This window comes from Stegostoma tigrinum, chromosome 9, assembly GCF_030684315.1.
Source record: "Stegostoma tigrinum isolate sSteTig4 chromosome 9, sSteTig4.hap1, whole genome shotgun sequence".
In the NCBI taxonomy this organism is placed as follows: domain Eukaryota; kingdom Metazoa; phylum Chordata; class Chondrichthyes; order Orectolobiformes; family Stegostomatidae; genus Stegostoma; species Stegostoma tigrinum.
In genome coordinates, this window is record NC_081362.1 from 95,559,578 (window position 1) to 95,586,559 (window position 26,982).

A 26,982-nucleotide genomic window follows, 5' to 3' on the forward strand; every position below is an offset into this window, starting at 1 on the left:
CTGCAGGATGCTGGAGAATCTGAGATAACAAGGCGTGTAGCTGGATGAACGCAGCAGGCCAAACAGCATCAGAGGAGCAGGAAAGCTGAAGCATCGGGCCTAGGCTCTTCTTCAGAAAATGCTCCTGCTCCTCTGATGCTGCTTGACCTGCTGTGTTCATCACAAACTTATCCAGCCTCTCTTCATCGTGAAACTCCCCAAGTCTGGGAGAGGAAAATCACACATCTCATTGAAAGCCTCCTTAAAACCCAACCATTGGGGCTGAACTGTTGAATTTGCCTCGTTTGGCTCAGTGCCCTCTCTTCACCCTTTCGGAAGTACATTCTGAAGTTTAATAAGTCGAAGAAAGTTGTGTGTAATCGTAAGATTCTGTGAGGTAATAATGCAGCTTTTGGAATCACCTGATCCAAGTCAGTTCTGGGTGAGAAAACACTTGAGAGATTGTTGCGTTGAAAAATGCATTTCTGAAAATAAAAATATGAGAGCTCCAGACAGAAAGTTCACAGAATTCACTTTGTTCAGTGGAATAGTGACCCTCTCTGTCACCAGCGTTTCCTGTCTCTACACAATTCAATGCTGAATCTCTCAGCCGGACTGCGGGAAGCACTGGCCCCTTCTGGACAGTTCGTTCATTACAGTGGGTGGCTGCTTGTTTGGTGAGGCACACTCAGTAATCAACCAACTCGTGCACTCATAGGTCGGCTTGCATGTTGAATACTGAGGCACTCAGAGGAACCAGCTCAGATGCAGTTTCATTTAGACACAGACAGAACACGGCGATTATAAACCAGTGGATAGGTGAGTACTGCATCAAACAGTGAGCAGAAACATAATGGGGCAGGTTTTATCAGAGACATTGGGAACTGCTGGGCTGTTGTGGGGAAGAGCTGGGCTGGTTGTGTGGTGCAGTGGGGGGAGGGGACGAACTGGGCTGGTTTTGGGATGCGGTGGGGGGAGGGGAGATTTTGAAGCTGGTGAAGTCCACATTGATACCATTGGGCTGCAGGGTTCCCAAGCAGAATGTGAGTTGCTGTTCCTGCAACCTTTGGGTGGCATCATTGTGGCACTGTAGGAGGCCCATGATGGACATGTCATCTAAAGAATGGGAGGGGGAGTGGAAATGGTTTGCGACTGGGAGGTGCAGTTGTTTATTGCGAACCGAGCGGAGGTGTTCTGCAAAGCGGTCCCCAAGCTTCCGCTTGCTTTCCCCAATGTAGAGGAAGCCACACCGGGTAGAGTGGATGCAGTATACCACATTGGCAGATGTGCAGGTGAACCTCTGCTTAATGTGGAAAGTCATCTTGGGGCCTGGGATAGGGGTGAGGGAGGAGGTGTGGGGGCAAGTGTAGCATTTCCTGCGGTTACAGGGGAAGGTGCCGGGTGAGGTGGGGTTGGAGGGCAGTGTGGAGCGATCAAGGGAGTCACGGAGAGAGTGGTCTCTCCGGAAAGCAGACAGGGGTGGGGATGGAAAAATGTCTTGGGTGGTGAGGTCGGATTGTAGATGGCAGAAGTGTCGGAGGATGATGCGTTGTATCCGGAGGTTGGAGGGGTGGTGTGTGAGAACGAGGGGTATCCTCTTTGGGCGGTTTTGGCGGGGGCGGGGCGTGAGGGATGTGTGGCAGGAAATGCGGGAGACGCGGTTAAGGGCGTTCTCAACCACTGTGGGGGGAAAGTTGCGGTCCTTGAAGAACTTGGACATCTGGGATGTGCGGGATCCCAGATGTCCAAGTTCTTCAAGGACCGCAACTTTCCCCCCACAGTGGTTGAGAACGCCCTTGACCGCGTCTCTCGCATTTCCCACCACAACCGCCCAAAGAGGATCCCCCTCGTTCTCACACACCACCCCACCAACCTCCGGATACAACGCATCATCCTCCGACACTTCCACCAACTACAATCCAACCCTACCACCCAAGACATTTTTCCATCCCCACCCCTGTCTGCTTTCCGAAGAGACCACTCTCTCCGTGACTCCCTTGTTCGCTCCACACTGCCCTCCAACCCCACCACACCCGGCACCGTCCCCTGCAACTGCAGGGAATGCTACACTTGCCCCCACAACTCCTCCCTCACCCCTATCCCAGGCCCCAAGATGACTTTCCACATTAAGCAGAGGTTCACCTGCACATCTGCCAATGTGGTATACTGCATCCACTGTACCCGGTGTGGCTTCCTCTACATTGGGGAAACCAAGCGGAGGCTTGGGGACCGCTTTGCAGAACACCTCTGCTTGGTTCGCAATAAACAACTGCACCTCCCAGTTGCAAACCATTTCCAGTCCCCCTCCCGTTCTTTAGATGACATGTCCATCATGGGCCTCCTGCAGTGCCACAATGATGCCACCCGAAGGTTGCAGGAACAGCAACTCATATTCCGCTTGGGAACCCTGCAGCCCAATGGTATCAAAGTGGACTTCACCAGCTTCAAAATCTCCCCTTCCCCCACTGCATCCCAAAACCAGCCCAGTTCGTCCCCTCCGCCCACTGCACCACACAACCAGCCCAGCTCTTCCCCTCCACCCACTGCATCCCAAAACCAGTCCAACCTGTCTCTGCCTCCCTAACCTGTTCTTCCTCTCACCCATCCCTTCCTCCCACCCCAAGCCGCACCTCCATCTCCTACCTACTAACCTCATCCCACCTCCTTGACCTGTCCGTCTTCCCTGGACTGACCTATCCCCTCCCTACCTCCCCACCTATACTCTCCTCTCCACCTATCTTCATTTCTCTCCCTCTTCAGTCCGCCTCCCCCTCTCTCCCTATTTATTCCAGAACCCTCACCCCATCCCCCTCTCTGATGAAGGGTCTAGGCCCGAAACGTCAGCTTTTGTGCTCCTGAGATGCTGCTGGGTCTGCTGTGTTCATCCAGCCTCACATTGTATTATCTAAGATGCTGGTCGTGTTCAGCCAGCTCCACACATTGTTATTCGGGCAGGATGTTAGATCATAGATCTTACCATTAAAGAGCCGATCTGTCTCTGTCTCTAATACACTCTGTGACTAAATTCTTGCCGTTCCTGACATTCACCCATCTTTCTGACTGATCTTACTGAGTAAAGTTTAAAGTGAAATACTTGCTCAGGAAAAGTTAGACAACTAAATACAGGGTCTGGTCAGTTCAATTTGCAGCATCCGCAGTTCTTTCGGTTTTACTAACAGTCCCCATGAACAACTATTCACCCTCCCCGCCTGATCGTTAGCAACTCCTTTGTCTGTCCAACTTTTTTTCTCTCTCTCTGAGCTCTATCCTATCGTATGTTTTCTGCAGATAAACTGATGCTTTCCCAGCCACCAGCAGCCCTGAGGAAGGATCACCGGACCCGAAACGTTACCTCTGTTTTCTCCTCCACAGATGCTGCCAGACCGGCTGAGCTTTTCCAGCAACTTTGCTTTTCTTCCTGATTTACAGCATCCGCAGTTCTTTTGGTTTTTATTAAACATAGTCTACCTCATGAGTAACTATAAAACTGACCCCCTGCTAAGCTCACTGATATCTTTAGATCACTTACACCCTCGGCAGCGTGAAAAGTTGATGTTTTCATGTTCTAAATTCAGAAGCTTCAAAAAAGGCATTGGTATGTTAAAGGGAACTTTCTATTCACAGTGCAGGAATTTTTCCTCGAAAAGCTGAACAGTTTCTTTTTAATAAGTGGTTGTGATTTTGTTTTCAGCACTCCGATATGTGGTCGGCTCCGGAGATGAGATAATGGGAACTGCAGATGATGGAGAATCCGAGATAACAAAGTGTGGGGCTGGATCTTGGGCTCCTTGGCCTACTGTGTTCATCCAGCTCCACACTTTTGTTATCTTGGCTCTGGAGATGATTTGTTTTTATTTAAAGTATTAATTGTCCAGGGGTCTTTTTAATTCCGGTGAATCTGCTAAGTGCTTGACTTTATTTAGATTTACATGTTTCGTTTTTAATTATTTTGCATTTTAATGTAACTTTCTTGAGGGAATCAAAGGTAATTCATTTTTAATATATCAGGGATGATTGAAAGTTCCTATCCTTCAGATTGATGCTCTGAGGGGTCTAAGGGAGGTACAGAGTGAGATGGGCACTAGATTTAGAAAATCTAGTGATTAGACAGCAAGATCAGTGTTTGGTAACTGTTGAAGGGGACAGCCTTTCCTAAGAAAATGGAAGAGGCAGTTGGGTAATGGGCAGTGTTTGACAAAATTTAGTAGAATAATTGTTGTTGTGGACACTTGTCAGGGCACAAACAAACAGATTCTGTGGCAGCAAGCGTAAATTTAGGATGTTATGTTGCATTCCTGGTGCTTGGATTAAGCATGTCTGTAAACAATTCAAGCACATTGCTAAAGGTGAGATTTCGAAGACAGAAATTATTGTATACACAATGTGAGGAATCACACTTTATTACGGAAAAGATTTTGTTTACAGCGTGAATTTAAAAGTTTCAGTAGAAGATTTGAAAATATTACTGTGAAAGAACTAATTTCTGGTGAGGGAAGGGAGAAAAAGGTTAAAGGAGATATATCAGTGAGAGAAGAGTTGGTGAATTGTTCACAGATTCCAGTTTTCAGGACATCTGGACTTTGTTCTGGTACAGTGAAGACCTGGCCAGAAAGGATGGGTTCAATGTGCACTGGAAAGGGATCAATATCTTCGCAGGGAGATTTGTTAGTTCCATTAAGGGAGACCTTATGCTGCTCGAGGGCCAGGGTGGAGGAATTCTTACTGGCAATGCAAATAGGAAGACTGATGGAGAAGAAGGTGGACATTTTGGAGTCTCCCCTGCTGATGTTGGTATCATCAGAATGTATGTGATGGTGACGGAGGAACTGGGAGAATGGAATAGAGTCTTTACTGGAATCAGAGTGTGAGGATGTATAGTCCAGGTAACTGAGAGTCGGTGGATTGTTACTGGATATTAGTGGCCAGTCTATCCCCAGAAATAGATATCCTAAACTAGGGAAGGCTGTTTTCTTTTTCATAAAATTGTGTACAATTTGGCCAGAGTGGATAGTGAGCAGATATTTTAGGTAAAATAAAGCAGAAGAACTGTGGATACTGTAAATCTGGAAACAAAACAGAAATTTCTGGAAAAGCTCAGCAGGTCTGGCAGCATCTGTGAAGGAAAATGTATTTAACGTTCTGGGTCTGGTGGCCCTTCCTCAGAACGCAGATGTTTGAGGTAATTGTGTCAGAGCAGTGGGATGCATTCAAAGATGCAATCAGGAGTACAGCACCAACATGTTCAAATAAAGATCAAGGGTGGGACCACCAAATCCAGCAAACCCTGGGTATCAAGGGATAGACAGGATTGGATAGAGAGAAGAAGGGAGGCCTCAGGCAGATACTGAGGGCTTAAAACAGCAGAAGCCCTAGAGGTGGATGGAATGTACAAGGGGAAATTTTAAAAGGAAGTTAGGAGAGAAAGTATGGGGCATGCACAGGAGGTAAAATAAAAGAAAATCCTCAGTTATTTTACAAGTACAAGAGGATAAAATGTCTCTGGGGAAACAGTAAAGCCCATTAAGATCGGCTGCAGTAATGTGTGTGTGTACGCGGAGATGGAGGATGTAGGTGGGGTTGTCGATGAATTCTTCATGTCAGTGTACGGGAGTGAGGGTGCAAAGTGAGGCTGGAAATCAAGCAGAAAGACTTTGCTGTAATTAAAGAAATTAACGTCAACAGAGAGGTCTGGGTGATTTGGCAGTCTCAGATGTAGATAAATCTCCAGGGCTAGGTGAAGTGTATCCCAGCCTGAGCGAGGTGGGGAAGAAATAACAGGGCAGCTGGCAACAGTCTTCAATTGCTCTCTGGCCACAGGAGAGATCTCAGAGGACAGGAGAGCAGTCAATGTGGTATCATAATTCAGAAAGGGAGCACAGATAAACTAGGAAACTACAGGCTAACCCCAGTGCTGGGAAAACTATTGGAAGCAATTCTGAGGGACAGAATTAATCTGCACTTGGAGAGGCAGGGATTAATCAAGATCAGGTTTTGTTGAAGGGAGGTCATGTCTGCCTCACTTGATTGAATTTTTTGAAGAGGTCACTAGGCTTGTAGATGAGGACAATGCATTTCATGTATCCACTTGGTATTCAGCAAGGCTTTTGAGACGGGCTCACATGGGAAGCTAACAGTGAAAATAAGATCCCGTGGGATACAAGGAAATGTGTGAAATTGGATCCAGAATTTGCTGAGTATCAGGAAGCAGAGGGTGATGGTCAAGGGGTGATTTTCTAACTGGAAGTCTGTGTTCGATGGGGTCCGATAGGTGTCAGTGTGGGGCCCTTACTGCTAGTGGTTCCTGTCAATGATTTACTCCGGAATGTGGGAGGGCACATTGCTCAGTTCACAGATGATACAAAAATTGTACCATGAGTTGGAGAATCTCAAACTAGGGGTGATAATCACAGAATAAGGAGTCACTCATTTAAAACTGAAATGTGAAAGAATGTCTTCTCCCAGTTGGTAGTGAATGTCAGGAATTCTTTACCTCAGTTTTAAAAATAACTGAAGGAACAAACCATCACGGTTGGAGGGAGAGCCCCGGATCCCGTTCTGCGTACCCAGGTTCAAATCCCACCATGGCAGATGGCGGAATTTAAATTCAATAACTATCTGGAATTAAGAATCTAATGATTACTGTGAATCCGTTGTCGATTATCAGGAAAAACCCCATCTGGTTAGGGGAGGAACCTGCCATCCTTATCTAGTCTGGCCTACTTGCAACTCCAGACCCACAGCAATATGGCAGACTCTGATATGCCCTCTGGGCAGTTTGGGATGGGCAATAAATCGTGCCTTGACAGCATGTCCCTCATGCTGTGAATTAATGAAAAATAATTGCAGAGCGGGCTTGAGGGGCTGAATGGCCCCACTCCTGCTCCTGTTTCTTATCTTTTTAGCCCATGGTAGCATCTCCTCAAACGAAGACACTTTAACCAAACCACTGAGGTCATGTATTGTTTCAAAGACACAGATTGCAGGACCCTAAGGTATTCCATAATGAGGAGGTTTCAACTCGAGGTGAAGGTTTCACATTGGATGCTCAGATCCTCGAGGAATCAGAAAAGGATTTAATCTCCATCAGATTTCAGTATCTATCAACAAGTTGTTTGTTGCTAAGCAAGAACATATTCGCAGACACCTATCAGTCAAAATCATAATTTTGCCTGGGATGGGCCAATTGGCTGGAATTTAGTTGTAGTGAATCAAGCGAGTATAGAACCAGTGGGGCCCCCATGCTCCCTTTCCACAGGATGCCGCAGTGCTATTTCTGAGTAATCAGACACTTTCCTGAAGCATCCACCTGCTGGCTGAATGAAGGCCTGGTTCCATCAGAAATCCCACCTGAGGTCAGCAGCTCCTCCAGGATTCACAATGCCATTGGGAATGGGAGTTACTGCTGGGATTCCACTGAGCTCTTTCCCATGGATCACTGATAAATCGCTGGAGAGAGATACGTAGGGCAGGATGGGAATTACAGGGAGAAGGTCAGTGGTAAGGGAGTGAATGAAGGGAGCAATAGGATGTATGTGAGCAGTAATGCTGCTTCCCTAAAGCTAGGTCCCTGATTGGGCCCTGAACAGTCTGTAAGTAAGGGACCACCCTCATTTGCCCCAGGCCCATCCTGATCGCACTGGGGTCACTGTGTGGCTTTGTGTCTTCATGAGACACATGTTTTGTATTTGGTTTTTCAGTTACGGGATGAGGGCGTTGCTGGCTGGGCCAGAATTTATTGTCCTTCTCTACAGCCCAGGGGGCATTTCAGTGTCAACCTCATAGCTGTGGGCCTGGAGTCACATGTAGGCCAGACCAGGTAAGGATCACAGTTTCCTTCTATAACGGACATCAATGAATCAGATAAGTTTTTCCAATAATTGATCATAGTTTCATGATCATCATTAAACTCTTGCAGTCCAGAATTTTAAAATTGAATTTAACTGCCACTATCAGCCATGATGGGATTTGAACCAGTTTCCCAGAACATTGCCTGAGTGTCTGGGTTAACAGTTGTGCAATGATACCACGAGGTCATTGCCTCCCCCACAGGCCAGTTAAATCCCTGAGCCACCATCAAATCCTGTTGAGCCACTGCTGCCTCACAGCACCAAGGACCTGGGTTCTATTCCATTCTTGGGTGACTGTCTGTGCAGAGTTTGCACTTTCTCCCCGTGTCTGCATGGGATTCCTCCAGGTGCTCTGGTTTCCTCCCACAGTCCAAAGATGTGTAGGGTAGGTGGATTGGCCGTGCTAAATTGCCCATTGTGTCCAGGGATACTTAGTTTTAGGTGGGTTAGACAAAGGAGATGTAGGGGTAGGGGAATGGGTGTGGGTGGGAAGCTCTTCAGAGGTTTGGATGTGGACTTGTTGGGTCGAGTGGCCGGTTTCTACACTGTAGAGGTTCCATGATTCTGTGATTCTATTAAACAGTTTCAAGTTGTTCAGGAACAAATCTCACGTGCTTCCTGCTGCCTGTAACCTGGTTTCCCATATTGGGCTCCTCCCACTTTCTCTAAATGACAGGCAGTTTTCCTGTCATTGGGAATCAGACACCAATCTCCCCATCTGATTCGGTGCTGCCCACTATCTTTCCCACTCCAGAAAATCCCATTAAGTCACACCCATTGAAAGAGCTAGAACCCTCGCTGATATTTCATTACTGTAGTGCACTATTTTCTTCACCTAGGGTTTGGAGCTGTGGCTTGTGAGCTGAAGTTGACTTTTGGGCTGTAGGCAGCAGCTTGTTTTAAAGCAAAAGCCAAAGAAGCCATTGTTTGTTTGAGGCCAGGCCTGAAAGTTAATTGCAGGTAGATTCTTGTGAATAAGTCTTCCATAGAACCTTCAGCAGGTTAGTGGAAGTGTGTTTAATCTATGATAAGTTCAGCAGTTGCCAGGTCCTGGAACATGCTCACAGAGGACCAGTCATCAATGCCTCCCCAAAAGCAAAAGACCTTAAAGAAAATGCTAAATCGGATAGAAGGAGACAAAGAAAAGCAGATGAGCTCTGGATCTCAAACGCAGCACTGCTACTCTGCTGCCATCTTGAAAATAAACTTCAGAACCATCTGAACTACTATTTCACGCTGTGTTATAACCAGCTACGCATTTTCATTCTTACTTTCCTTCCCTATCAAAAACCTTGGCGCAAATTCACATTCTGTGAGATTTCTCCTATCTGGTTTTCCTATCGAGTAATTCACTTCACTCAATTTTCTTTGAATTTGATAAGGCCCACTAAATTTTACATCGAATCAGTCACCTCCCACTGGTAGCAACACTTTATCTCCAGTAGAGAAATTACACATTTTTGATCTTTTTTCAGCTTCCTGTTTCATGACCTGCTGTGTGACTTTTAAATGCTGTCCAGTCAACACAGTCTCTCTACTTAATCTCTCTCTAAAATATGACACACGGTCCAAGCATGTAATCTCCAAACTCTGTCTCACCTCTGGAAATCGAGTGGACACTTCATTTATGGTCAACAAATGCTGATTCCCACTTTGTGTTCTAGGGAAGGATTCTTATAGATGCATTTAAACTCTTCTAAAAAGGTTCCTCAAATGCTGCAATCGTGAAGGTTGCTGTTTTTATCCTTGCCTGAGGTTACACTATTAACTGACACGTGAGACCTATCTGGCAAAATCCAACCACATCTTTATACAGTCCAGGTTAATAAAAGTGTTCTTATATTTTGGCTTAAATTTTCCTTGCTTCAAGATGACCACCTACTGGTAGGTCATGTGATTCCCGCAACACCATCTTTCTATAACCCTACAGTAATATAACTTGATTAACTTCTGCCCATTTTGCATTAGGTTGAATATGTAATGGTCTCCACTTCCTCATCAAGCATCATTTTTAAGGTCATAACATTCTGGGATACACTCACATTCTGCTGCTTCGTAAGCTTTTTGACAAAAGTACATTATTTTTCCATGAGATGGTAGGAACTGCAGATGCTGGAGAGTCTGAGATAACAAGGTGCAGAGCTGGATGAACAGAGCAGGCCAAGCAGCATCACAGGAGCAGGAAAGCTGACGTTTTGGGTCTAGACCCTTGGTCAGAAAACATTTTTCTGAAGAAGGGTCTAGGCCCGAAACGTCAGCTTTCCTGCTCGACCTGCTGTGTTCATCCAGCTCTACACCTTGTTATATTATTTTTCCACCTTTCTGTTGCAATTCAGCTAACCTCTCAAAACAAAAAATATCTATTTTGTCCTCCACCTGTTCTTGTGTTTTTTTTTCCTCAACCATTTGATCAAACATCCTGTCCGAAAATTGAACTCCAACTTCCTTATCTTTACTCCTTCATTTCTCCTCCTGTTTCAACGTGTAGTTTTGTGGTCTTTTTACCAAACGGTCAGGAAAAATCCTAGGATATCCTTCCTGTAAGATTTGTCTCATTTTTCACTGGCTTTTCAACCACAGTTGGCATCACACCCGCCTGTGATCCAGCTATATTATTAAAAAGGATAAACTGTTTTGGAACTCAACTTCTCTTTTACTCCTACCACCACTTCACCACTTTCGCTGGTGTCTACAACCTCACTTTTTATATAAAGGAACACTGTTCTTCCGACGATGAATTTACCATCTTTTCTAGCAATACTCCTTCTGAATTACGTATCTCCTTCGTATCTCACAGTGAAAGATTAACCTGTTCCCTTATCTCTTAACATTTTAATTTCTTTACCTGCTCCTCCCGGCATAGACTCATGCAAGTGAATTCTTTAAAGAGATCAGCCACTTATTTCTCCACCAGCCCCTGATCAGGTTGTACATTCTTATGCAGCTTTTTAGCTTCCACTGTGCTTTCCTTTGCCACTTCAACAAAACTCACTGGCTTCTCTTGGTTTTCCACATGCAACTTCCCAGTGTGTGTTTTTTTTTCCTAAACCCACCAACACTGTGACTTCATGTGGCCTACATAACTGCAGTGAAAACACCAGAGCTTTATAATTGCTCTCTCTACCCCCTACTCCGTGGATTTCCTTTTTTACCCTGTGGTCAATTTGTCTCTGTTCTGCAACACTGACCAAGGCCCTATCTTTAATAGCATAAGCCTTGCCTTTATTAGTTTTACCAAAATGCAATACCTCTCATTTGTCCAAATTAAACTCCATTTGCCACCCTTTGGCCCATTGACCCAATATCCGTCCATCCTTTGTATACTCATGTGCTAATCTTAAAAACCACTTAAACATCTCTAATGTATCGGCCACCATCACCACCACCTCTGGCAGTGTGTTCCAGACTCTTGCCACTCTCTGGGTGGGTGGGAGGGGGAGAAAATTTGCCCCTCACATTTTGAGCTTTCTCCCTCACCTTCAATGCATGCCCCCTAGTTTTAGACATTTCACCCCCGGGTAAAAGATTCTGACTGTCAACCCTAGCTATGCATCTCATAATTTTATGGACATCTATCAAGTGTCCCCCACAGCCTCTCCTGCTCCAGAGAAAACAACCCTGAGTTTTTCTAGCCTCTCCTTATAGTTCATATCCCTGAATCCAGGCAGCATCCTGGTTCATATCTTCAGCACCCTCTCTAAAATCTCCACATCCATCTTGCAATGTGGCAACCAGAACTGAACACAATGCTCTAAGTGTGGCCTAACCAAAGTCTTATAAAACTGCAACATGATATCCTAACTCTTGTAATCAATTCCTGACCAATAAAGGCAAGCATGCCATAGATCTTCTTTGCCACCCTATCTAGTTGCGTTGCTGCTTTCAGTGATCTACAGACTTGAACCCCGAGATCCATCTGTACGTCAATGCTGTTCAGAGTCCTGCCATTAACTGTCTACCTTTCCTTACAAGTTGACCTCCAAAAGTGCAGCATCTCACACTTACCTGGATTAAACTCCATCTGCCATTTCTCTGCCCATATCTGCAACTGCTGTATATCCCACTGTATCCTTTGATAATCTTCAACACTGTCCACAACTCCAATGATCTTGGTATCATCGGCAAACTTAGTAACCCACCCACCTACATCTTCCAACTCATTTATATGTATATATCACACACAGCAGAGGTCCCAGTACAGATCCCTGTGGAACACCACTATTCATGGACTGAGCAAGGGGCTCACCTTTGTCCCCCTACAACCACACATCAACGAATACCAGTCACGGTCGGACATAGAGCAGTTTTTCCGCCGTCTTCGCCTGCATGCCCACTTCTTCAACTGGGAACCCAACCCTCCTTCCACTGACCCCTTCACCCGCTTCCAACACAAGTCCTCCTCCTGGACACCACCCCCAGGCCTCCTACCCTCCCTCGACCTCTTCATCTCCAACTGCCGTCGAGACATTAACCGCCTCAACCTCTCCACCCCTCTCACCCACTCCAACCTCTCCCCCGCAGAACGGGCAGCCCTCCGCTCCCTCCGCTCCAACCCCAACCTCACCATCAAACCCGCAGACAAGGGTGGCGCAGTGGTAGTATGGCGTACTGACCTCTACATCGCCGAGGCCAGACGCCAACTCTCCGACACCACCTCCTACCGCCTCCTCGATCATGACCCCACACCCGAGCACCAAACCATCATCTCCAACACCATTCATGACCTCATCACCTCAGGGGACCTCCCACCCACAGCCTCCAACCTCATTGTTCCCCAACCCCGCACGGCCCGTTTCTATCTCCTTCCCAAAATCCACAAACCTGCCTGCCCTGGTCGACCCATCGTCTCAGCCTGCTCCTGCCCCACCGAACTCATCTCCACCTATCTGGACTCCATTTTCTCACCTTTGGTCCAGGAACTCCCCACCTATGTCCGTGACACCACCCACGCCCTCCACCTCCTCCAGGACTTCCAATTCACTGGCCCCCAACACCTCATATTCACCATGGACGTCCAGTCCCTGTACACCTGCATTCCGCATGGAGATGGCCTCAAGGCCCTCCGCTTCTTCCTGTCCCGCAGGCCCGACCAGGCCCCCTCCACCGACACTCTCATCCGCCTAGCGGAACTCGTCCTCACACTCAACAACTTCTCTTTTGACTCCTCCCACTTCCTACAGACTAAGGGGGTGGCCATGGGCACCCGCATGGGCCCCAGCTATGCCTGCCTCTTTGTAGGTTATGTGGAACAGTCCATCTTCCGCACCTACACAGGCCCCAAACCCCACCTCTTCCTCCGGTACATTGATGACTGTATCGGCGCCGCCTCTTGCTCCCCAGAGGAGCTCGAACAGTTCATCCACTTCACCAACACCTTCCACCCCAACCTTCAGTTCACCTGGGCCATCTCCAGCACATCCCTCACCTTCCTGGACCTCTCAGTCTCCATCTCAGGCAACCAGCTTGTAACTGATGTCCATTTCAAGCCCACCGACTCCCACAGCTACCTAGAATACACCTCCTCCCACCCACCCTCCTGCAAAAATTCCATCCCCTATTCCCAATTCCTCCGCCTCCGCCGCATCTGCTCCCACGATAAGACATTCCACTCCCGCACATCCCAGATGTCCAAGTTCTTTAAGGACCGCAACTTTCCCCCCACGGTGATTGAGAACGCCCTTGACCGCGTCTCCCGCATTTCCCGCGACACATCCCTCACACCCCGCCCCCGCCACAACCGCCCCAAGAGGATCCCCCTCGTTCTCACACACCACCCTACCAACCTCCGGATACAACGCATTATCCTCCGACACTTCCGCCATTTACAATCCGACCCCACCACCCAAGACATTTTTCCATCCCCACCCCTGTCTGCTTTCCGGAGAGACCACTCTCTCCGTGACTCCCTTGTTCGCTCCACACTGCCCTCCAACCCCACCACACCCGGCACCTTCCCCTGCAACCGCAGGAAATGCTACACTTGTCCCCACACCTCCTCCCTCACCCCCATCCCAGGCCCCAAGATGACATTCCACATTAAGCAGAGGTTCACCTGCACATCTGCCAATGTGGTATACTGCATCCACTGTACCCGGTGCGGCTTTCTCTACATTGGGGAAACCAAGCGGAGGCTTGGGGACCGCTTTGCAGAACACCTCCGCTCAGTTCGCAACAAACAACTGCACCTCCCAGTCGCAAACCATTTCCACTCCCCCTCCCATTCTCTTGATGACATGTCCATCATGGGCCTCCTGCACTGCCACAATGATGCCACCCGAAGGTTGCAGGAACAGCAACTCATATTCCGCCTGGGAACCCTGCAGCCATATGGTATCAATGTGGACTTCACCAGTTTCAAAATCTCCCCTTCCCCCACTGCATCCCTAAACCAGCCCAGTTCATCCCCTCCCCCCACTGCACCACACAACCAGCCCAGCTCTTCCCCCCCACCCACTGCATCCCAAAACCAGTCCAACCTGTCTCTGCCTCCCTAACCGGTTCTTCCTCTCACCCATCCCTTCCTCCCACCCCAAGCCGCACCCCCAGCTACCTACTAACCTCATCCCACCTCCTTGACCTGTCCGTCTTCCCTGGACTGACCTATCCCCTCCCTACCTCCCCACCTACACCCTCTCCACCTATCTTCTTTACTCTCCATCTTCGGTCCGCCTCCCCCTCTCTCCCTATTTATTCCAGTTCCCTCCCCCCATCCCCCTCTCTGATGAAGGGTCTAGGCCCGAAACGTCAGCTTTTGTGCTCCTGAGATGCTGCTTGGCCTGCTGTGTTCATCCAGCCTCACATTTTATTATCTTGGAATCTCCAGCATCTGCAGTTCCCATTATCTCTGATACTATTCATGGACCTGCAGTTTGAAAAATACCCTTCTGCAACTGTGGTATGCCCTCTATGGGCAAGCCCATTCTGAATCCACGTTGCCTAATCATTTGGATCCCATGCATCTCAATCTTCTGGATGAGCCTACCATGAGGGACCTTGTTGAAAGCCTTACTGAAATCCATGTAAACCACATCCACCACCCTACCCTCATCGATCACCTTTGTCACCTCTAAAAAAAATGCAATTAAGTTGGTAAGACATGACCTACCCTGCACAAAGCCATGCTGACTATCCCTCATTAGACCATGCTTTTCCAAATGTGCATTAATCCTATCCCTGAGGATTCCCTCCCAGAGCTTCTCAACCACCAATGTGAGGCAGACCAGTCTGCAGTTTTCTGAATTATCCCTATTTCCCTCCTTGGACACAGGAACAACATTAGCTACTTACCAGTCCTTTGAGACCTCTCTAGTGGCCAGTGAGGGTAGAAAGTTCTTGGTCACCAGCAATCTCTTCTTGCCTCCATCCTACCTGGGGTTAGTGCCATCAAACCCTGCAGACGTATCCACCTTAATGCTCGTCAAGGGCCCTGACACTATTTCTTTCTTGATCCCAAAATTCCCTCGCATGTTAGCGTGCTCCACACCAATCTCACTGTGCTCCATATCCTTTTCTGGGTGAACACTAATACAACGCACTCCTTTAGGATCTAGCATCCTCTGCCTCCAAGCATAACTTCCCTCCTTTATCCTTGAGTGAGCCTACCTTCTCCCTAGTTATCCTCTTGTTTTTACAGCATGTAGAGAATACCTTGGGATTCTGTTTAACCCGACGTGCCCCCAAGGTCATTTCATGGCCCCTTCTTGCTCTCCACATTCACTGCTTGAGATCTTTCCTGCTTTCCTTATAATCCTCACCAGCCCTTGATGGATTTTATCTTCCAAAACCTGACATATGCTTCCTTTTCTCTTTTGACTAAATATTCAACCCCGCCATTAACCCTTACCTTGCCATCCACGTCCTTTCTCCTTACTGCAGCACGCTGGTCTAAACTCTCATCAGCATGCCTTTAAACAGTTCCTACATGTCAAATGTGGACTTGCCTGATAACAGCTCCTCCCAATTAACAGTATTTAGCCACTGCCTAATATTTTTGTAATTTGCCCTTCTCCCAGGGTCCTGACTTGTCCTTCTTCATACCTGTCATAAAGCATAAGGAGTTGTGGTCACTGTTACCAACATGCTCTCCCACCGAAAGGTCAGTCATGTGGCCAGGCTCATTAGCGAATGCAAGGTTCAATATGGCTCCTCCCCTAGTTGGACCATCCACGTCTTGTTTCACGATGCAGTTAACAAATTTTGCCTGATCTAAACCTCTTGCTCTATGGGAGTCCCAGCCTATGTTGGGAAAGTTAAAGTCTGGAAAACATTCAGCATTTTGACCACAACCATTCCCTGAGATAATGAATTCTATAGGCTCCCTCCTCTCTTGCTGAAACAAAGTTCTCCTCATCTCAGTCCTGAATGGCCTCCCACATGCCCTTCAACAGTGACCCCTGGATCTGATCTTCCTAGTCATTGGTCACACTGTTCCAGTATCTATCCTGTCTGGTCCTGTTTGAATTTCACCCCCAATCCCCTCTCATTCATCTAAACTCCAGTGAATATTGTCCTAACTCATCCAGTCTGTCTCCATTCTTCAATCCCTGTATCCCAGGAATCAGTCTGGAAAACCATTGTTTTCAACCTTACAGGACTTTATCCTTTTCATAGACCCATCAAGATTTCCAGTTCGGAAAGAGGCCCTTTGGCCCGTCGTATCTGTCCCAAGCATCGAGAACCCATCTGCTCTGGGTCCATTTAGAGCCCTTGGCCTGTGGCCTTGTCTGCAATGACAATTCAACTTTTCACCGAAACACGACTTCTTCAAATTTGTGATGGGTCCTGCCTCGACCACCCTGTCAGGCAGTGAGTCCCAGATTCCGGCCAGCCTGTGCATGTAAAATAATCTTCCTTAAATCGCCTGCCCGTTACCTCTAACTTATAGTCCCTGGGTCTTGATTTCTCTCTCCTCTCCCTTCCTGTCGATCCCAAAAGTAAAATTCAATGTGTTCCATTTTCAATTGCAGATTCGTAAATTGATTTGTTTCCTCCATCTGCTGCAATCAGGCTTAACCACAAGCCCCAGAGCATTAGCCTGTTGTACAGAGTTCCTCCCCTGGTGACAGGACTATTATGTTATCACTGTCTCCCCAGACCCCTGTTGCTGGTTAAAATTCTGCCCGTGTTGCATGTACCATTCCGGCCTGTGCTGCATGAGTATGAAGTGAAATGTTTCCTGTTACAGGTGAAGTCCGGATATTGAGAACTTTAACTTGCCACGACAATGCATCAGATATTGTTTTCCTTCCAGGAATTGCTTTGTGTTTGACACACCTGGAAATAAACGTGTGCTTCGGAATATCGAAACAGTCGATGACAAAGAGCTGGAAGAAGATTTTGTTCAAATCAGTAACAAGTTCTGTGAATTTATTTACACAATGGCAATGAAGAAAACTGTTTCTGGTTTTGGGAGCAAAGTGGTCACTGGAACAGGTAAGTCCTTTTGAGTTCTGTGCACAGATTGTACATACACATCCCAACCTAAACCTGCAAAGCTGACCAACAGTTTCAAACCTGCTAACAGCACAAAAGCACCACTGAATATGATCATGCACCAAGTGGGGACATTGGGATGGTTTTCAGATTTTGCAAATGATGCTTTGCCGGAGGTTGCAGGTGTATGTGCTGGTTTCAGGAAAATAACAAAAACTGGTGGGAATTCACTGATCAAAAGGCTTCAAGCTCACAAGAATGTTTTCTGAAAGTCTAGGTCACGGGAGCTGAATATTCTGCTTTAAAGCAGAATAAAGATTGAAATAGCAGCTATTACAGCCAATGAAATTGTTCCTGAAGTGTGTTTACTGTTGGAATGTTAGAAAAGTAGCAGCAAATTTACACAGTAAAGTTCTCAAAACAGGAATGGGATAGAGACTAGATAATTCTGTCATGATGTTGCTTGAGGTTGAATTATTGGAATGTTTATATTGGGATATTGATAAGGCCCTGCTGTGGGACAGCTCACTGACAGCATTCTCCAGTCCATACACAGTACATTCTGTAACCTGTCCAATGACCCACTGCCCCCTTGTACAATGTGCAAACCTGAAGAAGATTGCAGACTTGTGTTCAGAGCCACATGTATAACTATTTAAAATGAAAATATGCTTTTGGTTTTTTTATTTATTCATTCACGGGATGAGGGCATCGCTGGCTAGGCAGCATTTATTGCCCATCCCTAATTGCTCAGGGGGCAGGTAAGAGTCAAGCACATTGCTGTGGGTCTGGAGTCACATGTAGGCCAGACCAGGTAAGCAGTTTCTTTCTGTAAAGGACATGAATGAACCAGATGGGTTGTCCCCAACAATTGACAATGGATTCACAGTCATCGTTAGGCTCTTAATTCCAAATATTTATTGAATACAAATCCCACCATCTGCCATGGTAGGATTCAAACCCGGGTCCCCCGAATGTTATCTGGGGGTGTCTGGATTAACTGTCCAGCGACAATACCACGAGGTCACCAACTCCCATTGGTATGTGTGTAACATTGTCACGTCAGCATTTATTGCCAATCCATAAATGCCCTGAGGAGGAGATTTTCATTAAAAAAATCACCCATGGAATGTGGGCATCTCTGGCTGGGCCAGCATTTATTGCCTGTGCCCAGTTGCCCATGAGGAGGTGGGACACCACTTGTCACGCCCAGCATTGAGTACTCATCCATCATTCCAACTCTCTGTTTCCTGCCACTCAACAAATTTCCTGTCCAAGTCAGCAACATTCCCTCAGGTGTCTGGGCTTCAAACTGAGGTAAGAGTTGTTTGTGTCAGAATTGATCCAAAACCTTCTGGAATTGCAGTTAAATGACATCCATCGATTTACTTCTGTCTACCAGGATTTGCACCTCTTCAAAAAACTCTGAAGTTTGTCAGGCACGATCGCAGCTTCATGAATCCATAATAACTTGCCCTAATTACCTGAAATTTTTTGTGGTGAACAGTTAATCTATCCTTGATTACAGATTTCAACTGTTTCTCCAGAACAGATGTTAGCTACCTGGTCTTTCCCTGGTTTCCCGTTGTCACCCTTCATAATGGGCAGAGTGAGATGAGCAAATTTCCAGAGATACAACTCCTGAATGCAGGGACCTCTGAAAGACAATGGTTAGGGCATCAACAATGTGCCCTCATCCCTCCTTTCACACCTGTGGGTGAAAACCATCAGCTCCTGGGGATTTGTTATTCTCCACTTCCATGAATTAACTTCCTTCCCAAATACTGATGATTTCCTGACGTTAATTTTATTCAGATCCTGCCCCTGATCCTTTGTTTTGTTCATGTTGTTTTGGGATTTCTAGAAAGCTTTCCTCCTTTTCAGCGCTGCTTGGTTTAAAATCCTGGAACTCCCTTCCCGAAATCATCGTGACATTGCTACATCCCATGAACCGCAGCAGTTCTGAAAGGTAGCTCATCAGCACCTTACCCAATACAATTAGAGATGGACTGTAATTGCTGGCGAAGCCAATGATGCTCACGTCCCATGGCAAAATAAAAATCATTCCGGAGAATTCACTCAATGTGCTCCACTACGAAAATGTAATTACCAAGTAACCATGATAAATTATTGTCATACATCCTTTAGATTGTGTATATAACAAAAACTGAGATAACACGGTTAGTTTTGGATGAACACAGCAAGCCAAGCAGCATCGTAGGAGCAGGGAAGCTTGTCGTTTCAGTCCGAGACCCTACTTCGGAAATTTCTGAAGCTTTCTGAAGAAGGGTCTCGGCTCGAAACATCGGCCTTCGTACTTCTCTGATGCTGGTTGGCCTGTTGTGTTCATCCAGCCCTACACCTTGTTATCTCAGATCCTCCAGCATCTGCATTTCCTACTATCTTGTAACGACAACTGATTCTTGTTTTGTGCATTTTACTAGCCCCTATGAACTATAATGCTTGAACTGCTTGTGATGGACAGCTCATGGCCCTCTCATTGGCCGGAAGTGTTGGTGGGGAATGGCTGAGGTGGTTTGCTTTTCCACGACAGGTTCTTTGATCAAATGAAATGGCCATTGTCATACTCATATGTCCCTGGCCTTTATTCAGTTTTAATGTTTGTGGTAGATAGGTCTGGTCGAATGAGTCAGTACTGATCGCTTATCCCTAATTACCCTGCATTTGGCATTAACACAGTGCGTCTTCATGAAAAGAGCTTTATGTGGCTCTCACCAGCATTCCGAATCTCATCACCTGCTTCAGATACCCCTCACTGTCCCCTGGAGTCTGTCACTGATATTGTTTGGCCCATTTCCACGTTTTGGAGAAAGGACATCAATCTAAAATGTTAATGTTATGTTTCCCTCGCAGTGGATAGGACCTCAACCTGCTGAGTTTTTCCAACACTTAGCCTGAATTGTTCACACTCTCAGTGGCTGAACGATATTGCTTTCGGTTCTGATTTCTAAATCCAATGTTTCCTTGGTTTCTCCAGAGTTTGCACAACTGTTGACCGCATACATTGACCTGTTCAGGCGAGGAGAGCTTGCATGTCTTGACCAAGTTGTTCAGTCATTGACAGATACAGAGAATGAAAAAGCAGTGAAGGAAGCTGAGGAACTGTATGAAGAGCTGATGGAAAAACTGGTCACTCTCCCAACGGAAACTGCTGAAGAACTGACTGACTTTCAATGGGTATGTAACAAAGGAGAACTCGACATGTTTCTGAAGCGTACTTTGAGGAAGAGTGAGAAAAGACAAAACTTTGAGTGTATGAAAGATCAAAGTTCTCCTCCCAATCCATATGATCAGATGCTTGAAAAAAGTGAAAAGGTTATTTGTAAAAATACAATGCAAGTGTTGAGATATAAGGGATGGTTGATGTGTGGAATGAACTTCCTCATGAGGTGATGGATGCAGGTAGAGGTCGAACGTTTCAAGGACATTTGAAAAGCACATGAATGGGAAAGATTTGGAGCGACATGGATCAGGTGCAAGTCAGTCTGACTAATGTAGTTTGGGATTACGGTCAGCATGGCCTGGTTGGACTCAAAGGTCTGTTTCCATGCTATTTGATTCTGTGACCCAATAATAATTGTAGGAATGTTTGTAAGCCTGAGTGCATACAGCTCAGATGAAATGGGAAAAGGCTGTTGTCTCTTTTATTAAATCTTCAACATTTCATTGAACCTTCAGGAAATGGATGGTCTCCTGTCCATGAGGAATAGGGCCACAGCGGACCTCAATGTGTGGGAACCATAGCAGGAGGAACAGTGAGTGGAGCAGGGCAATTGGGAACAATAATGGGGAGAAAGTGGAAAAGGCAAGGAAGTGAGGTTGGGGATGATCAGGATAACCAGGATCACGCTGAATGGTGGTGCAGTTTCAATGGGCTGAATGGCCTACTTGTGCTCCTACATCTTTTGGTCTTGTATATGACTGCAGCATTGGCTATGAAATCCCAGAATGCATCAGATTTGGAAAGAGGCCCATCAGATTGGGAGTCAGCAAATGTTTCACTACTTTACAAGGACAGAGGGAGAGAGAAAGCCTGCATCAACAGACATGGATAGGTACCTGCTCAATGAAAGGCATTTTCTTTTCTCTTCTATTTCATGAATGGGACGAGAGCGTCACTGGCCAGGCTGCATTTATTGCCCATCGCTATTTGCCCAGAGGGCAGTTCAGAGCCAACCACATTGCTGTGGATCTGGAGTCACATGTAGGCCAGACCAGGTGAGGATGGCAGTTTCCCTCCTTCAAGGACTTTAGTGAGCCAAGTGGGATTTTCCGACAATCGATAATGGATTCGTGGCCATCGTTAGAGTTTTAATTCCAGATATTTTATTGAATTCAAGTTGCACCACCCACCATGGCAGGATGAGAAACCGAGTCCCCAGAATTTTATCCAGGTCTCTGAATTAACAATAATAATACCAGCAACAATACCACGAGGGCATTGATGGGAACCTAATATTAAATTGAATGAAGAGAGGAGAGCAAATGTGGCATTTTTTAAAAACTGGCAAGCTGTGACCAGAAATGTGAGGGATGAGAAACATCAGTTGTGAGAATATGTTGAAGGATTTTGGAGTGTTCTCCTTGGAAGAAGAAAGATGAGTGATTTAGTGAAGATTTCCAAAATCATGAGCAGACAGAATAAAGTAGATCGGGAGAAGCTGTTTCTGTCTGTAAATGCAATCAGAATACAAGTGCACAATTTAAAATGATTTACAAAAGAAGCAAGGGTGAAGTGAGGAAAAGCAAGTGACTCAGTGAGTAGTTAGGGACTGGAATGTGCTGTCTAGAAGTGTGATGGAGGCAGGTTTAATTGAGTCATTGAGGAGGATACTGGATAAAGGTTCAGACGAAAACAAAGTGTGAGGGTCTGAGGGAAAAGCAGGAGATTAGCACCAGGAAATGATGCTCACTCGAAGAACCAGAGCAGGCATGATGGGCTGAATGGCATCCTTCTGCACTGTTTGTCTCCTCCAGCTCCTTTCTCTTAGGTGCTTCATACATTGTGTCTGAAGTATTACAGCTGAACATGGTGAATTGGACACGATTTCAGAGCTTCTTCCAAAATGTAGGAATATTTTAATGAAAACACATGGCTTTTTTTTAAAAACAGGTTAATATTTGTCTGTTCACTCATTAGACAAGTGAAGTTCTTCAAGAATTTCAAGATGAGAGAATGAGTGAACCTGAAAACATTCGTCTGATGGAGCAGAACCTTATGGATATTTACAGGGAAATGGAAGGCAAGTATTTTCTGTAAATTTTTTTCGTTCAATTGGCTGAGAATTTCATGGAGCATTTCCCACTCTGCCCCCATGAAGAGGTTAGAGATATTAATAATGTAATCTCAGTTCCATGTCGATGTGCTACATTGTTCCTGGCTGATTGTCTACTTGAGACAAACTGGATTAACACAAACAGAAATCTTCACCTCCAGGAGCCCATCACTCTGACAGAGATCTGCTGTTACACTCATGGGATATGCAGCAGTGACTCTCATTGCTGGATGGAGCCTGCAGTTTAGTATGAACATGCCTGACCCAGAGTCTGATGGTGCAGGGACCCAGGTGTTGACTCTGAAGGGGTTGGATAGCTCAGTTGGCTGGACAGCTGGTTTGCAACAGAGATATTATGCCGATAGCATGGGTTCAATTCCTGCACCAGATGGGGTTACTGGGAAGGGCACTCCTTAAATGGGGTCTTTTCTTTGGAAGAGCAAAGGAGGGGGGCAACTGATCAAGGTGTACAAGATGCTGAGGGGCGTGGGGAGGTTGAATACCAAGCAGCTTTTATTAAAAGGTCACTCAGAATCGGTCATAATTTGAAAGTGAAAGACAGGAGGTTTCGAGGAGATTTGAGGAAGGTCTTTTCACCCAGAGTGCATTGCCTGGGAGGGGAGTTGAAGTTGGAAACTTCACGAGGCGAAAAAAGTGCTTGAATGAGGTCTTGAAATGACAAAATATTTGAGGCTATGGGCCCAATACAGGAAAGTGGGGCTCCTGAGGGAGTAGTATATTTTTTGCACTACAGACTCAATGAGCCAAAGGCCACTTCTAGACTGTACGATTCTGTGATTCTAAGTAGGCCCAGGCCTCCAGCTGACAATGCTGGTTTGATATTCCGTAGAATGTGTGTGTCTGGTCTGTGAGGATGGATTTCTGTGTTCCCCCAATCTCTTCTGTTCATTGTATGGATTGTTTGGAGCTCATAACCCCGTCACACTGTACAGAAATACACCACTCTATTGACTCAGATTAAAGATGGTTCTGGCTATGCAACGAATAACAGTGTGGAGCTGGAGAAACACAGCAGGTCCGGCAGCAGAGGAGCAGGAACGTTGACATATTGGTTTGGGACCTTTCTTTCGTATTCAGAAGCTGTCGCTCTCTCTCGCTCTCCCACTGACAGGGATTCGGTCTCTACCTACCCATCTCACTTGTATCACCCCACCATTTAACATAAGTACCATCTACACCCAGAAACTTTCATTTCTGAAGAAGAGACGCTGGACTAGAAATGCTAACTCTGGTGTCTCTCCATAGACTCTGTAAAGAGGGAAAGGCTTCGGAAATCCGAAGTTCAAGAGACTGAGGATTCAGTGTTCAGAATTCTCTTGAGGTTAACCAGTAGATTCAGTTGGCAGTTAGGAAGGCAAATGCAATGTTAGCATTCGTTACAAGAGATTGTGAATACAAGAGCAGAGATGCACTGCTGAGGCTGTATAAGACTCATGTCAGACTACATTCGTAATATTGTGAGCAGTTTTGGGTATCTAAAGAAAGTTGTGCTCATATTGAAGGGAGTGCAGAGGAGGTTTGCAAGAATCACCCCGGGGATGAATGGATAGTCATATGAGGAGTAGTTGAGAAATCTGGGTCTGTCCTTGATGGGTTTTGGAGGGTTGATGGGGAAATCTCATTGAAACCCTCAGAATATTGAAAAACCCCGTTAGTGTGAACATGGATGAAGATGTTTCCATTAGTAGGAGAGACGAGGACCCGTGGGCAGCCTCAGACCGAAGGGAATGACCCTTTCGAACAGGAGTACATAGGAATTTCTTCAGTCAGAGGGTGGTCAATTTGCAGAGCAGAAAAAGGGAAGGTGGAACCAAGTCATTGAGTGTATTTAGGACAAACATAGATAGGTTCTTGATTGTTAAGGGGATAGCAGGTTACAGGGAGAAGGCAGCAGGATGGGGTTGAGAAAGACAACAATCATGAACAAATGGTGTGGCAGACTGAATGGGCTCAGTGGATGAATTCTGCTCCTGTACCTTTGTGGTCTTATTCTGGGTTCCCACCACTCTTTATTAGAAACAGAGCTTTCCCGAATGAGCCTCAACCTTCTGCTTTTCACTTTAAAACTAAATCCCTTTGTTTTTGACCCTTCACCTAAAGGGTACAGCTGTTTCGTATCCACCTTCTCAATGAACAGCCAGCATCTTGTACATCTCTATCAGACCCTCACTAACTCTTCTCTTTTCTGAAGAAAATAACCTGAGTTTATCTCTTCATCAGGAAACTCCCCAAGTCAGGGAGAGGAAAATGACGCCTCTCAGTAAAACCCAATCATTGGAGCTGAACTGTTGAATTTATCTCATTTGGCTCAGTGGCCTCTCTTCACGTTGAGAAGAACATTCGGAAATTTAATACCTTATGAATAATGTATAAATGCACGATTCTGGGAGGCAGTAATGCAGCGTTTGGAATCATTTGTTCCAAACCAGTTCTGGGGTGAGAAAACACTTGACAGATTGTTTCATCGGCACTCATGATGAAAATTTCATTTCTGAAAAATAAAACAAAATATGAGTGTTGCAAACAGCAAGTTCACAAAATTCACTTTGTTCAGTGGAACAGTGACTCTCTCTCACCCTCTGTCTCCAGTGGTTACCATCTCTGCCCAGTTCAATGCTGAATCTCTCACTCAAACTGTGGGAAACGCTGACCCCCTGTGCACTGTTCGTTCTTTACAGTGGGTTGCTGATTATTAAAACTGTTTGATTTGTTGTGATGTGGAACCGACAGGTACAGGTTACATTGCACTGGGCGTGCTCCAGGCGAGATCAATATTTGCAAGGCCAGCGTTATTTGAGGCTAGACAGTCTGTTCATCAGTCTAATAATGGGTGTAGTTGCAGGGCAGGAGCTGTTCCTGAACCTTCTTGTGCTTGTGTCCAGGCTTCAGTATCTTCTGCCTGAAAACCGATCTGCTTGTTTAATGAGGAAATATCAGTGGCCTAACAGCAACTAACGCTGTTATTGAGAGACAGTAGGAACTGCTAATGCTGGAGTCTGAGATAACAAGGTGTGGAGCTTGGATGAACACAGCAGGCCAGGAAGCATCAGAGGAGCAGGAAAGCTGATGTTTCAGATCTAGACCGTTCTTCAGAAATGGGCGAGGGGAAGGAAAGTCTAAAATAAATAGAGAGAGGGGGAGGCGATGATGGAAAGAAGGTAAAGGAGCAGATAGGTGGAGAGAAGACAGACAGGTCAAGGATGTGAAGATGGAGCCTGTAAAGGTGAGTGCAGGTGGGGGAGTTGGGTCAGTTGAGGGAGGACGGAGATGTCAAGGAGGTGGAGATGAGGCTGGTAGGTAGGAGGTGGGGGTGCAGGTTGGTTAGTGAGGTGGGAGGGGTGGATAGGTGGGAGAAAAGACAGACAGGTTAGTGGGGTGGGGATGAACTGGGCTGGTTTAGGGATGCAGTGGGAGAAGGGGAGATTTTCAAGCTGGTGAAGTCCACATTGATACCATTGGGCTGCAGGGTTCCCAAGCGGAATATGAGTTGCTGTTCCTGCAACCTTCGGGTGGCATCATTGTGGCACTGCAGGAGGCCCATGATGGACATGTCATCTAAAGAATGGGAGGGGGAGTGGAAATGGTTTGCGACTGGGAGGTGCAGTTGTTTATTGCGAACCGAGCGGAGGTGTTCTGCAAACGGTCCCCAAGCCTCCACTTGTTTTCCCAGATGGAGAGGAGGCCACAACGGGAACAGCGGATACAGTATACCACATGAGCAAATGTGCAGGTGAACATTTGTTTGATGTGGAATGTTTTCTTGGGGCCTGGGCCAGGGTGAGGGGGGAAGTGTAGGGGCAGGTGCAGCACTTCCTGCGGTTGCAGGGAAAAGTGCCAGGGGTGGAGTGGCTGGAGGGGAGTGTGGAGCGGATGAGGGAGTCACGGAGAGAGTGGTCCCTCTGGAAAGCAGATAAGGGTGGGGAGGGAAAAATGTCTTTGGTCGTGGGGTCAGATTGTAGATGGCCCATAAATATTTAATCGTTTCTTTGCAGCAACAGACCTGACTTGGCTCTCTGTCTCTGTTACAAGAAAGAAAGGAAGGAAATAAAGTTTGAACAATCTGCTCTGAAATATTTAACAGGATTGTTTTGGTTTAGCAACCTCGTCTTCACACAGAGTGGTGAGCGTGTGGAATGCGCTGCTGGCAGTGGTAGTGGAGTCAGATATTTGAGAGACTTTAAAGCGACTCTTGGATAGGCACATGGAGGGGAGTAAAATGCAGGGTATTCAGGTGAGATTGACCTGAGTCGGATAATAAGTCGGCACATCATCGTGGGCTGAATGGCCTGTACTGTCCTTTACTGTTTTATGTTCTGTCTTCTAATTAATTCCAGTAGATGTGCTACATACACAAATATTGCTCAACAATATTCCCGGTATATCATGTGTTCTCAGTCAACAGGATG

The 26,982-nt window shown here is 46.3% G+C and overlaps 1 protein-coding gene across 1 annotated transcript; it reads left to right on the forward strand.

The window, feature by feature from the left end:
- The first annotated feature begins 701 nt into the window (after window positions 1–701).
- LOC132210044 (guanylate-binding protein 4-like) lies at window positions 702–25,531 on the forward strand. The gene is made up of 6 exons (XM_059648857.1): window positions 702–798; window positions 17,077–17,258; window positions 20,257–20,456; window positions 22,420–22,522; window positions 23,822–23,897; window positions 25,459–25,531. Exons 2-6 carry the CDS (start codon window positions 17,204–17,206, stop codon window positions 25,529–25,531), a joined length of 507 nt encoding a protein of 168 aa, XP_059504840.1. The 5' UTR covers window positions 702–798; window positions 17,077–17,203.
- The last annotated feature ends 1,451 nt before the right edge of the window (window positions 25,532–26,982 follow it).